At 40.5% G+C, this 12,739-nt stretch overlaps 1 protein-coding gene across 5 annotated transcripts in view; it reads left to right on the top strand.

Annotated features, from left to right (window-relative positions):
• Positions 1–12,739, top strand: part of SIL1 (SIL1 nucleotide exchange factor) — a 249,957-nt gene that overhangs the window by 133,670 nt on the left and 103,548 nt on the right. For all 5 annotated transcript variants that reach the window (XM_061424675.1, XM_061424674.1, XM_061424677.1 and 2 more), the window contains exon 4: positions 5,965–6,085. In XM_061424675.1, coding sequence (XP_061280659.1) covers positions 5,965–6,085 — 121 coding nt within the window. The remainder of the gene's footprint in view (positions 1–5,964; positions 6,086–12,739) is intronic.

Raw genomic sequence — 12,739 nt, 5'->3', positions numbered from 1 at the left:
TCACATATAGCTGAAGCCTGGCTTGGAGAATTTTGAGCATTACTTTACTAGATGTGTATACACATACATAAATTTCTTATCTCTGATTCAAAGACAGAGCCTAGAAGCAATGATAACCTAGTAATAATTAGCACATCTGTTATGCAGATCAGTTCAGTTCAGTCGCTCAGTCGTGTCCGACTCTTTGCGACCCCGTGGACTGCAGCACACCAGGCCTCTCTGTCCATCACCAACTCCCGTAGTTTACCCAAACTCATGTCCATTGAGTTGGTGATGCCATCCAGCCATCTCATCCTCTGTCATCACCTTATCCTCCTGCCCTCGATCTTTCCCAGCATCAGGGTCTTTTCAAATGAGTCAGCTCTTCGCATCAGGTGGCCAAAGTATTGGAGTTTCAGCTTCAACATCAGTCCTTCCAATGAATATTCAGGATTGATCTCCTTTAGGATGGACTGGTTGGATCTCTCTGCAGTCCAAGGGACTCTCAAGAGTCTTCTCCAACACCACAGTTCAAAAGTATCAATACTTCGGCGCTCAGCTTTCTTTTCAGTCCAACTCTCACATCCATACATGACTACTGGAAAAACCATAGCCTTGACTAGATGGAGGTTTGTTGGCAAAGTATTATGCAGAAAGTGGATTCTAAACACTGTTCTTCAGTAAAAGAACTAGAACTCCTTGAAAAATGGTTGATTCAAAGGCTGGGGAAAGGAAAATTTAAGATAAACTTGGAGCTTCTTTTGGAGCCAGAAAGTAAGGAAATACTTGAAAAAAGAAAATGATGGACAAAAGGGACTTGTAAAAGGAACACAAGAGTTAACCTGAAGAAGCTCCTAGTTGCCAAAACTGAAATAATTTGAGCAACAAAATAATGATAATATTGGACTATAACTCATAGAATAAAATATCTTTGAGAACATATTGATAAGATTAATAAGTATATGGAGAAGTGGCAGTTTTTCCTTATAGTGAAATTTCAATTCATAAATGTGTAAGGAAGGGAGTAGAAAATTGCTATTAACTGGGACTCTGTAATAACCTAGAGGGGTGGGAAAGGGTGGGAGGTGGGAGGGAGATTCAAGAGGGAGGGGACATACATACAGATACGGTTAATTCATGGTTATGTATGATAGGAATCATACCAATATTGTAAAGCAATCATCAATCAAAAGTAAATAAATATAATTATGAAAAAATTAAATTACAAAAAAAATTGCGCATAGACCATCACCACAGTGATAATTGTTGCAAGTGGATTCCCTTAATTGTGTGCAAAGGTTTGAGGAAAAAGGGGATTTGTATAATCTCAGTGTTTCTCCCATGATTTTCTTTAAACAATTCAGGGGTTTTTAGTATACACACAGTATCATGCAACCATCACCACATTTTCATCCTCTCCAGAAGAAATAATTCTTATGAGTGGTCATTCCCCACTCCTCCCTTCCTCTAGCCCCTGGCAACCATTAATTTACTGTGTCTGATGATTTTTCTATTCAGTACCTTTCATATGAAAGGAGTCATATGATAATATGACTTTCTGTGTCTGTCTTCTTTCACTTAGTGTAAGGTATTCAAAGTTCATCCATGTTCTACTATATATTAGTATTTCATTCCTTTTTTATTTATTATGTTTTTTATTGATTTACTTCTTTATTCCAGTTTTATTGAGATACAGCATAATGATCTAAAGTATTTAATTCCTTTTAGTGGATGAATAGTATTCTTCTGAATGGCTAGACTGCATTTTGTTTGTTCATTCCTTAGATTTGATGGACATTTGGGTTGTTTTGCCACATTTTGGCTATTGTAAGTAATGCTGCAATGAACATTCATGTAAAAGTTTTTGTGTGAACATATTTTTTTAGTTCTTTTGTGTATACACTAAGTGCAGAGTTGCTTGGTTCATATGGTAACTCTTTGTTTAACATTTTGAGGAAATGCCAAACTGTTTTCTACAGTTTGCCATGATTTTTGTTTACCACAGTGGAAAAGCTCAGTAGAGATGGCTTTTGTTAGTTGATCAAGACCAGTATCACCAGTATAAGACATGTTGACATCATGAACCCTTTGATATGATGTTTTGGGAAGAGCATGACATAATTTCTCTGGTGCTTCTGTCAAGGTGGCATGATTTGAGTTTAATCATGACAAAACCCAAACAATCCTGAATAACTGATTAGTATTTCTTGAGGGTGTCAGGGTCATGAAAGACAAGGGAAGACTGAGGAACTGTTGCCAAGTGCAGGAAATTAGGGAGAAATAACAACCATGGGCCATATGGGATCATAGCACAAAATAGGACCTTAGTTTCCACTAAGTTTCCACTTAGTTTCCACACTGTTAAGGTTTGAAAAGGATCTTTAGTTTGATTACTAGTATTAGTTTCCCAGTAGTTGTCTATGGCTATGTAAAATATTAACATTGGGAAAAGTCGTGTGAGTGATGTATGGAAACTCTCTATATTAATATTCTTATAAGTTCTGTGTAAGTTTTTCCAGTGATCATGTATGGATGTGAGAGTTGGACTGTGAAGAAAGCTGAGCGCCGAAGAATTGATGCTTTTGAACTGTGGTGTTGGAGAAGACTCTTGAGAGTCCCTTGGACTGCAAGGAGATCCAACCAGTCCATTCTAAAGGAGATCATTCCTGGGTGTTCATTGGAAGGACTGATGCTGAAGCTGAAACTCCAATACTTTGGCCACCTCATACGAAGAGTTGACTCATTGGAAAATACCCTGATGCTGGGAGGGATTGGGGGCAGGAGGAGAAGGGGATGACAGAGGGTGAGATGGCTGGATGGCATCATCGACTCGATGGACATGAGTTTGGGTAAACTCTGGGAGTTGGTGATGGACAGGAAGGCCTGGCGTGCTGCGATTCATGAGGTCACAAAGAGTCGGACGCGACTGAGCAACTGAACTGAACTGAAGTTTAAAAGTAATTCAAAGTAAAAGGTTTTAAAAAGATATCCAGTCATTTATTCTTGCTCACATGTCTGCAGATGGGCTAGACTTGGCTGACCATGGTTGGGCTCAGCTCCAGTCTGCAGTTTGGGTCCACATCTGCTCCATGGGTCTCTCATCCCTCTTGGACCAGAATGCTTGTAGAGCATGTTCTTCTCACAGTGATACACAATTCTGAGAGAAGCCAAACACACAAACACATTTCAAACCTCTGTGGCACATTTGCTAACATCCTGCTGACTAAAGCATGTCATAGGCCAAGTCCAAAGTCAAAGGATGAGAAACTACTCCTAGTAGGAGGGACTGTAAGGTCACACAGCACAGGGGGTGGATGGAACAGAACTGGTGACAGTGATACAATCTACCACTCATATTTTTCCCCCTCAGGGAGCTAATGTTAGGGAAACAGACACTGCAGGCTTTGCAGGCCTTTTTGCCTTTCTGGGTTCCTGTCTTATTTTCTGATTATCCCCTTCTCCTCTACCTCCCAGTCCTTAAGTGTATCTGGTGACTTTTTGGCTCTGCTCCGTTCTTCTCCAGTATTCCACTCCCTTCACAGAGGCTCTAGAAGGAAGCAGGTCAGATCACACTTTATCTCTAACTTGGCCTTTTTCCCAGTGGGGTGGAAACATTTGAAATACTGGGTTTTCTGTTGCTTCTGCCACTGCTGCTGCGGCTGGTTTCATGTATTTTAAATGAGCGTAACCCATATTTTAAGTTAATGTTATTGTGGTTGCTCTTGCCCCCTGTGGTGGCTTATGTGAAGGGAGTAATTTTGGAATTTTCCCTAAATAAAATAAATTGATTCACATGAGATCCTAATCTCTTCCTTGGCCAGTTTAGCACAGTCTAACTTGTTATTTTCTTGAACTTTTAAAGTCATGTACTTTTTCTCTTTTTTATTTCTACTTTTGATCAAAAGTCTGAAAATTCAAGGTATTATTATTGTTACTATTATTCTTACTGGTATTAGTATAAATTACTACTAAAAATAACTATCAACATGACTACTGATTATTATGAATCTACTTGCCCTAGTGAAAATCTTTGTTGTCATTTCCTTATACTACTAGATAACTCTAGGATTTTCTCACTTCCATTTTTAATTTTTCACTTAACAAATAGTTACTGAGGATATGCCATATGCTTGGATATGTGATAGACCCTGAGAATAAAATGGTGAGCATTTTTATTAGCCAGATAAATAAAAAACTTAAGATATAACTATTGATTGTGATAAATGTGATTGAGTAAAAGGGTCATGGTAAAGAGTTCCCTGGTGGTCCAATAGTTAGGACTCAGTGGTTTCACTGCTGTAGCCCTGGGTTTAATTCCTGGTGGGAGAACTAAGCTCCCTCAAGCTGCCTAAGAACTAAGATCTGTCAAGTGTGGTCAAAAAAAAAAAAAAAAGAAAAAGAAAAATGGTCATGGTGTTGTGAAAGCCTTTGGGGGGCAGCTAGATCTGGTCTGGGGAAATAGAGGATGCCTCTCAGCTTCTCAGATGGGATTGGAAGAATGAAGAGATGGAGGCTGGGGTTGGAAGGAGTGTTCTGGGTAAAGGGAACAGCAGGTGAAATGCCCTGTGGTAGGAGGAAGCATGGTTCCTTTTGTGGAATGGAAAAAGGCCATTGTGGCCTAGAGCATGGGGAATGAGGAGTGGACAGGTTTGAAGAGGCAGGCAATGGCTAGATACTAAACAGGGCCTTGTTGACCAGTGTGAGGATTTTCATCCATAAGAACTGTAGGAAGTCACTAAAAGGTTTGAGGTGGGGGAATGACATCATCAGATTTGTATTTTGAAAAAAAAAATCATTCATTGTAAAGAGTAGTTTGATTAGGGGGTAATTATAGTTAGTAGAGGGCAGTTGGAAAGCTTTGGGAGTATCTGGAAGAGAGATGGTGATGGTTCTAAGGGCAGTGGTGGGGAAGACAGAAGGATGTAAATTCAAGAGAGACATGGCAGGAAAAACATGAGATTTGGGAGATTGATTGGATATGAGAAATGTAAAGTAGAGAGAATATCAAAGATGATCTGCTTAGCTTCATACATTTGGAGATGGGATTTTTTTGTTTGTTTGTCGTGCATGGCTTTGGGATCTCAATTGAAGACCAGGGGTTGAACCTGGGACCACAGCAGTGAAAGCACCAAATCCTAACTGCTAGACCACCAGGGAACTTCCTTAAAGATGGGGTTAATATTAAAGAAGTTACCTCTTAGCCCATGGTCATAGGAATAGAATAGAAGTTATCAGTTTTTTGTTGTTTTTGCCAGGATTTGGCCTCCTCTCTTCGAAGAACCAACTTCCTCAGCCATTACTTTTATTTTCCTACCCCAAACTGGGCTTTAAGTAGTGCTTCAAGCTATCAGCCTCCACAGTCCTTCCAGTTCTTCTGGCCTCTTCTGTTCCTTGCCTCTTGAATGCATCCTGTCAGTTTCTGAGTCTGAATCTTTGCATGAAGGACTCCATCTATTTGGGATTCACTTTTTCCCCAGTCTGAGTCTCACTTCTTACGTCATTTAACACCTGACTTAACCTTATTCAGGGAGCCTCTGCAGAGAAAGGTTTTCCCGTTCTACTTGAACATACCTTTTTAAAAAAATCTTGAAGCCTTATGGATGGATTTGAGGTTAGAAGTGGATCATCACACACATACACTTATGTACTCAACTTGGCTTTTAATTTTTAGTCTAAGGTAAAGAAACTCCCTGCTGAAGTGTGATGGCAGGAACAGAAAACAGTTGTCTTGGCCTGGTGATTCCTTGGCTCCTTGGTTCTCTGATGGAGGCACAGTGGTTGGTGTAGCTTGTAGTTCACTATCATCTTCCCAGAATTGAGAAAACTTGAATTCTCGTTACATCATTGCTCTTTTACGCTCAGGATTTACCTGAACATTCCGAGAGAACTTGTGCTGTATGCTTCCCTTGAAAGAATTTTTCATGTTGCAGTGTCGCTCCAAGTACCATATACCTCATAAGCCTTCTCTGTCTTCTTGGCTTCTAGGTCAGGCTGTTCCTGCAGGATCCCACGTGCGGCTGAATCTCCAGACTGGGGCAAGGGAAGTGAAACTCCAAGATGAGGACAAGTTTCAAACTAATTTGAAAGGGTTGAAAAAAGGCAAAAGGTACGGTGTCAAGCCTGGGGACTAGGAGACTGACAGCATTGACCCTATAATGCTGAAAGTAATGACAATGTATTGTTCCTTTTTTAAAATTAATTTTTAAATTGGAGTATAATTGCTTTACAGTGTTGTTAGTTTTTGCTGTACACCTGCTTGAATCAGCTGTATGTGTATATGTATCCCCTCCTTCTTGAGCCTCCCACTCACCCTCCACTCCCATCCCACCGCTGTAGGTCGCCACAGAGCACCTGGCTGAGCTCCCTGTGCCGCACAGCAGCTTCCCACTAGTTATCTGTTTTATACATGGTGATGTATATATGTCAGTGCTACTCTCTCAATTCGTCCCACCCTCTCCTTCCCGCCCTGTGACCATTCTTTACATCTGTGTCTCTAGCCCTTCCATGCAGATAGGTTCATCAGTTCCACTTAATGTATTATTTCTTGCCCAAATACATGTGGATTTAAAATTTTTTGAAATTTAATAGCTTAGAGTTTATGATAAATATTTCAGGGTTTTATGGATGTTTATTTCTATGGTCTTTGGAAAGAAATAGTTTGCAAAGCAAACTGATACTTTAAAAAAAGGCTGTAGGGGAATGCTTAACCTGCTTTAAAAATGAAGTCTTTTTTCCCAGTACTTTAAGAGCACCCATTTGAATCCCAACAATTAATGCACTGATTCCAGATGAGTCATCTATTCATTAAAACAGGCCTGTTAGGCCTTCTGCTTTACAGTAATACTTCCTTGGTGGACAATAAAATTGCATTTTAAAGTCTTTAATTCAGAGTAACTTTTCGTCTTAAAACAGGCTTTCTTATAGTATAAAAGTTCTCCAGTGGTAAGAATTGCCTACTTTGTAATAATCAGTTTAGTTGATTTACTTTTGGGCAATTCATAGTCTCTCTTTTTATGTTTTTTTTTTTCTTTTTGACTTAAAAGTTTTCTTTGCTTGCTATTTCCTGTGTAAGGGAGGAGGAGGCTGAGGCATGGGGTTATAGGGGCTGTTGGAATTGTGCAGTTTGAAAGGTCAGTATAAATACCAACCATAAAGTTTCTAACACAAGGACCAGTAAATTATGGCCTGCTGCAAAATATTGGGGCTAATGCCTGTTTTTGTATGACCCACAAGTTATGTGGTTGTTAATGGTGTTTTATGGTCGAAAAAAAAATAATATTTCATGACTGAATAAAATTATGTGAAATTTGGATTTCAGCGTCCATAATTAAAGTTTTATTGGAATATAACCATGTTCCTTCATTTATGTATTGTCCATGGCTGATTTCCTGCTGCACTGGCAGAGTTGAGTAGTTGGGAAAATCGTCCCATAAGGCCCACAATATTATCTGGTTATTACAAATAGTTTCCTGTCCCTGTTCTAATATGGCCGTGTCTCGTTTTATTGCGCCTCACTTTGTTGCACTTCTCAGATACTGCATTTTTCACAAATTGAAGATTTGTGGTAACCCTATGTTGAGCAAGTCTATTGCTACCATTTTCCAACAGCATTTGCTCACTTCATGTCTTTGTGTCACATTTTGGTAATTCTTCAATTATTCAAATATTTCAAACTTTTTCATTAATATTGTATTTGTTATGGTGATCTATGATTAGTTCTTTGATTAGATCTTTGATGTAACTATTGTAATTGGTTTTTTGGCTTATATTTGTTTTGTCATGTATTTTTTAATTAAGGCATATACTTGTTTTTTTAGACATAATGCTGTTGCACACTTAATAGACTATAGTGTAAACATAGCTTCTATGCACCAAAAAACTGATGTGACTTACTTTATTGCAATATTTACTTTATTGTGATGGTCTGTAACCAGTCCCTTAATATTTCTGAGATATGCCTGTTCATGTAAGTATTGGGAATCAATCATGGATTGAGCAAGGTTAGTGTTACTCAGTCCTTGGATTTTTATTATTTTAGCAATATATTGAAGTTAGAGATGAGGCAGAAGGGGACCTGGCAAAAGGTCATCCATCCTGTCCATGTGGCACTCACAAGATCACAAAATAGCTTATTCAGATTTGGGCATTTTTCACTATCAGAAAATTCAATTTTGTATTATGATCTGTAAAATAAGGAGCTATTTGTCGTCCTTATAGTCACCTCAAACTGGGACGGATCTTTATTTTTCCCTGCCTCTCCAGATGGGCATGTACCTGGAGTAACACAGGTTATATGATGATTACTTTCTCAGAACCATCAAAGAAAGAATCAAATCTCATTGTTGTAACCCCTGTCAATATCCTTCCATTTCTAGCATGCATATACATCTTTCAGTGTCTCAAAGTATTTAGGGAAAGTGTCTCAAAGTATTTAGAAAGTCTTTTCTCACATCTAAGCCAAGTATTATTTTTGAGTAAGAAACCTATTTTTTCCCTGGTTTAAGAATATTGAGTTAGGAACTTGGTAAGTTTGGTGCTTTTTTATTAATATTTGTTGGTTTTAATATTATGAAAAGTAATTTCTCCAATACCTGGCCATACATAGATCATCAGTGAAAGAAAGAAAGAAAGAAAGAAAGAAAGTGACATCGCTCAGTCGTGTCCAACTCTTTGCGACTCCATGGACTGTAGCCCACCAGGCTCCTCTGTCCATGGGATTTTCCAGGCAAGAGTATTGAAGTGGGTTGCCATTTCTTCCCCAAGGGATCTTCCCGACCCAGGGATCAAACCTAGGTCTCCTGCATTGCAGGTAGACGCTTTACCCTCTGAGCCACCAGATCATCAGTAGGAGCACTTACTGCTTCACCTGTTGCTCCTGTCTTTTTAGACTAGAAAGAGAGCCATCCATGTGGTCTATAGTAGAGACACCACGAGAGAGGAATATTCATTCCTACTTCTGCCTCTTTACTTTTCTCCTTTGAAATGTTTCTGAGGGCTCTGCCTTGGAATGTCCTCCAGGGTAAGCTGGACATGTCTTCTTTCTTCTCAGTGTTTATAGGTAGCAACAAATCTGTTTGAACAGAAACCCAAAGACATTGACAAGGTGGTTGAGGGTGTTCAGTGCTGTGAGCTCAGTGAGTCTCTGGTGGTGACTTTCTCCTCTTGCAGTGAACCTCCTTCTGTGCTCCTTTAATTCCACTTCACAGTGTCTTCCTGCTTCTTCAGTCCTGGAATGGGAACAGAGACCAAAGGGCAGGGCTAATTTTCAAATTGTTACAATATTTTGTTTACTGACTTAACTGTTTTGAGAAACAAGACCCACAGCTTTCCATCAGTCTGTCAAAGAAGTTGGTGATCCTGTGAAGTTAAGGACCACTGGCTAGAGAGATGGGATAGTCCATTCAGCCTAATCCACAGCAGCTTCTCCACTAGTCCTGCTGGGCATGTGACTGGCCACACTGCTACCTAGAGCTACAGTTTCTGTGACCTCTAAAGCCCAGAAGAGGTCTCCTTACTCTGACTTGTCCCAGAGGGGTCTCTAGGCACTTGCTGAGTTCAGTGTACAGTTGGCTCTCAACTGGTGTTCCTCTTGCTATTTGTGTATTAGACATTGCCATCTTCATTGGTTTTAGTCTGTATCCCTGTCAACTTCTCCATAGTACATTTTTTGCCTTGGAACAATCAGCTTTTTGAGTCATCCTCTTACATTTAGAGGACCAAACTGCATCCAAGTTGTTCCATATTGGGTTGTGTATTTGTTTGTGTGTGTTTAATTGCTGAGTCCTGTCTGACTCTTTGTGAGCCCATGGACTCAAGCCCTCCAGACTCCTCTGTCCATGGGTTTTTCCAGGCAAGAATGCTGGAGTGGGTTGCCATTTCCTCTTCCAGGAGATTTTCTTGACCCAGGGATTGAACCTGCGTCTCCTGTGTCTCTGTATTGACAGGTGGATTCTTAACCATTGAGCCATGTAGGAAGCCCTGTTGAGAGCATTTACCACAGTATAATATGGTATAATAGTTAAGGGAGTGGGCCATGGATAGGACCATTTACTTATTCCACCATTCATTTCACAAAAGACCTATTGAGTGCCTGTGTGCCAGGCATTGGGGATACAGTAGTAAATAAAACAGACAAGACTCTAGCTTTATTGAGGCTGGCAAGCAGGAAAAGAGAAATAAGTATGCAAGTAAGGTAATTATAGATTATAATAAATACTAGGGAAGAAATGAGGTGATAAATCCCTGATGGAGGCTATTGGATTGGCCGAAAAGTTCATTCAGGTTTTTCTGTACCATCTTGTGAATAACCCAACAACCTTTTTGGGCAACCCAGTAGAAAGGACGGTTTGAGAAGACCTTGTCAAAGCCTGAGACCTGAAGGATGAGGGGCACTTAGTCATGCAAGAGGTTAATTTTATAGGGTTAGAGTTAGAGCAATTCAGTCAGAAGAAACAAGAAGAGTTCCTGGCTTTGTTAAGGAAAGGGCTTTGTCAAGTTCAAGAAAAAGGAAAATGATCAGGGTGATTAATGGGTAGGAGAAGGAAGAAGACTAATATCAGATGAGATTGGAAAGGTATGAGGGGCCTAATCATGTGGAATTTTGAGGAGCATGTTGAATGTTCTTCATTTAAGTAGAATTGTAATGGTGAGCCATTGGAGGATTTTGGGTAGGAGAATTATTTAATGTAATTTAGCAAGATCATTATATTTGCTATGTATACCGAGGATAGATTGAAGGTGGACAAGAGATGAACAGAGACAATTGGAATGTCATTTCAGTGGGTGAGGTGGTTTAGTCTGTGGTGTGTAACAAAGAGTGGATGAATTGGAGATTTAATTTGGAGGCAGCAGCAATAGCTTTACAATTTAGGGGTTGGAAAAAGGGGAGTAGGGGTTCAGGTAAAGCCTCATTTGGGATTTGCATAACCAGGTACTGGAAGGTACTATTTATTGAAATAGAAAAGATTGAGAGGGGGACAGATTTATGGAGAGAACTGTCAAGACCTATGGTTTAGGTGTAATAAGTCTCAGGTGGCTGTTAAAGATCCAAGATGTATCATTAGTTGTACAGGAGTCTGGCTGGTACTCAGGGAAGGGTTTGGGTCAAAGATGTAATTTTAGGCATCACTGCCTGATAGATATTTTGAATTATCTAGGGGAGAGTGTTAGTCGCTCAGTTGTGTCTGACTCTTTGTGACCCATGGACTATAGCTCACCAGGCTCTTCTGTCCAGGGAATTCTCCAGGCAAGAATACTAGAGGGGCTTCCCTGGTGGCTCAGACAGTAAAGAATCTGCCTGCAATGCAGGAGACCCAGGTTCGATCCCTGGGTTGGGAAGATCCCTTGGAGAAGGGAATGGCAACCCACTCCAGTATTCTTGCCTGGAGAATTCCTTGGATAGAGGAGTGTGGTGGGCTACAGTCCATGGGGTCACAAAGAGTTGGACATGACTGAGACACGCGCGCACACACACACACACACACGGAGAATGTAGAGATAGAGAAAAGATTGTTCAAGATTGAACTCTGAGGTGTTGCAGCATATAGGATTCGGGTAAGAGATAAGGAACCAGCAAGAAGAGTTAGAGAAGGAGCAAGGAAGAGGAAAAATCCCAGAGAATGTGGCAACAAAAAGCCAGGAAAGGAGAGTGTTTCAAGGAGGGAGGGGTGAACTGTGTAAATGCTGCTGGGTGGTTGAGGAACAGGCACTAGTGAAGAATCCATTGGATTTGACCATTGATTATTGGTAATTTTGATGAGAAGTTTTAGTGGAGTTTTGGGAACAAAATCCAGGTTGATGCATATGGCAATCTAGCATTCAAGGAGGTATGGATAGTGAATGAAAACAATGTGTTCATAAAGTTTTACTTAATCTGAACAGAAGCAGAGAAATGGCATGATAATTAGAGATTGTGGAGTCAAAGGGGTGTTGGTATGCTGATGGGAATACTCCAACCAAAGGAAAAGCTGATGATGCAGGCAGGTGGGAGTGTGGTATAATTTTGGGAGTTAAAGGTTTTGAAAAGGCAAGTGGGATCTCTACCCTAAGTGCAACAGGGGCAGGAACACTGTCATCCTTTTTAATAGTAGGGAAAGCAGAAAATGTAGATTTAGGTGCAGGTTGGTATATAGACAGGGATGCCTGACGTGCTGCAGTTCATGGGATCGCAAAGAGTCGGACACGACTGAGCAAATGAACTGAACTGGTATATAGAATGGATGATGGGAAGATGAATGAGTTATTGATGATAACATCTGTTTTTCTTAGTGAAGAATAAAATGAGAATACCAGCTGAGGATAGTTGTACATGTGCCTGTGCGCATGCAGGCACACATGTACATTTGTGTGTGTGTAGCTGGGGCTACAAGTACTCTTGCCTGGAAAATCCCATGGACGGAGGTGCAGTCCATGGGGTCTCGAAGAGTCGGGCACGACTGAGCGACTTCACTTTCACTTTTCACTTTCATGCATTGGAGAAGGAAATGGCAACCCACTCCAGTGTTCTTGCCTGCAGAATCCCAGGGACGGGGGAATCTTGTGGGCTTCCGTCTATCGGGTCGCACAGAGTCAGACACAACTGAAGTGACTTAGCAGCAGTAGCAGCAGCTAGGGCTAAGAGTGGGTGATTATGGATGGCTTGGGAGAGTGGGACTTTATACAGTAAATAGAGATGTAGTAGACACGATGGGGTAATCCTAAGTCTTGGAGAAAGGAGGAGAGAATCTGCTCCTTACAGCCTTGTACATATACCATGAGGAAA

Source organism: Bos javanicus, chromosome 7 (assembly GCF_032452875.1).
Source record: "Bos javanicus breed banteng chromosome 7, ARS-OSU_banteng_1.0, whole genome shotgun sequence".
NCBI lineage: Eukaryota > Metazoa > Chordata > Mammalia > Artiodactyla > Bovidae > Bos > Bos javanicus.
The sequence above is the reverse complement of the archived record's forward strand: the minus strand, read 5'-3'. Positions and strand labels throughout refer to the sequence as shown.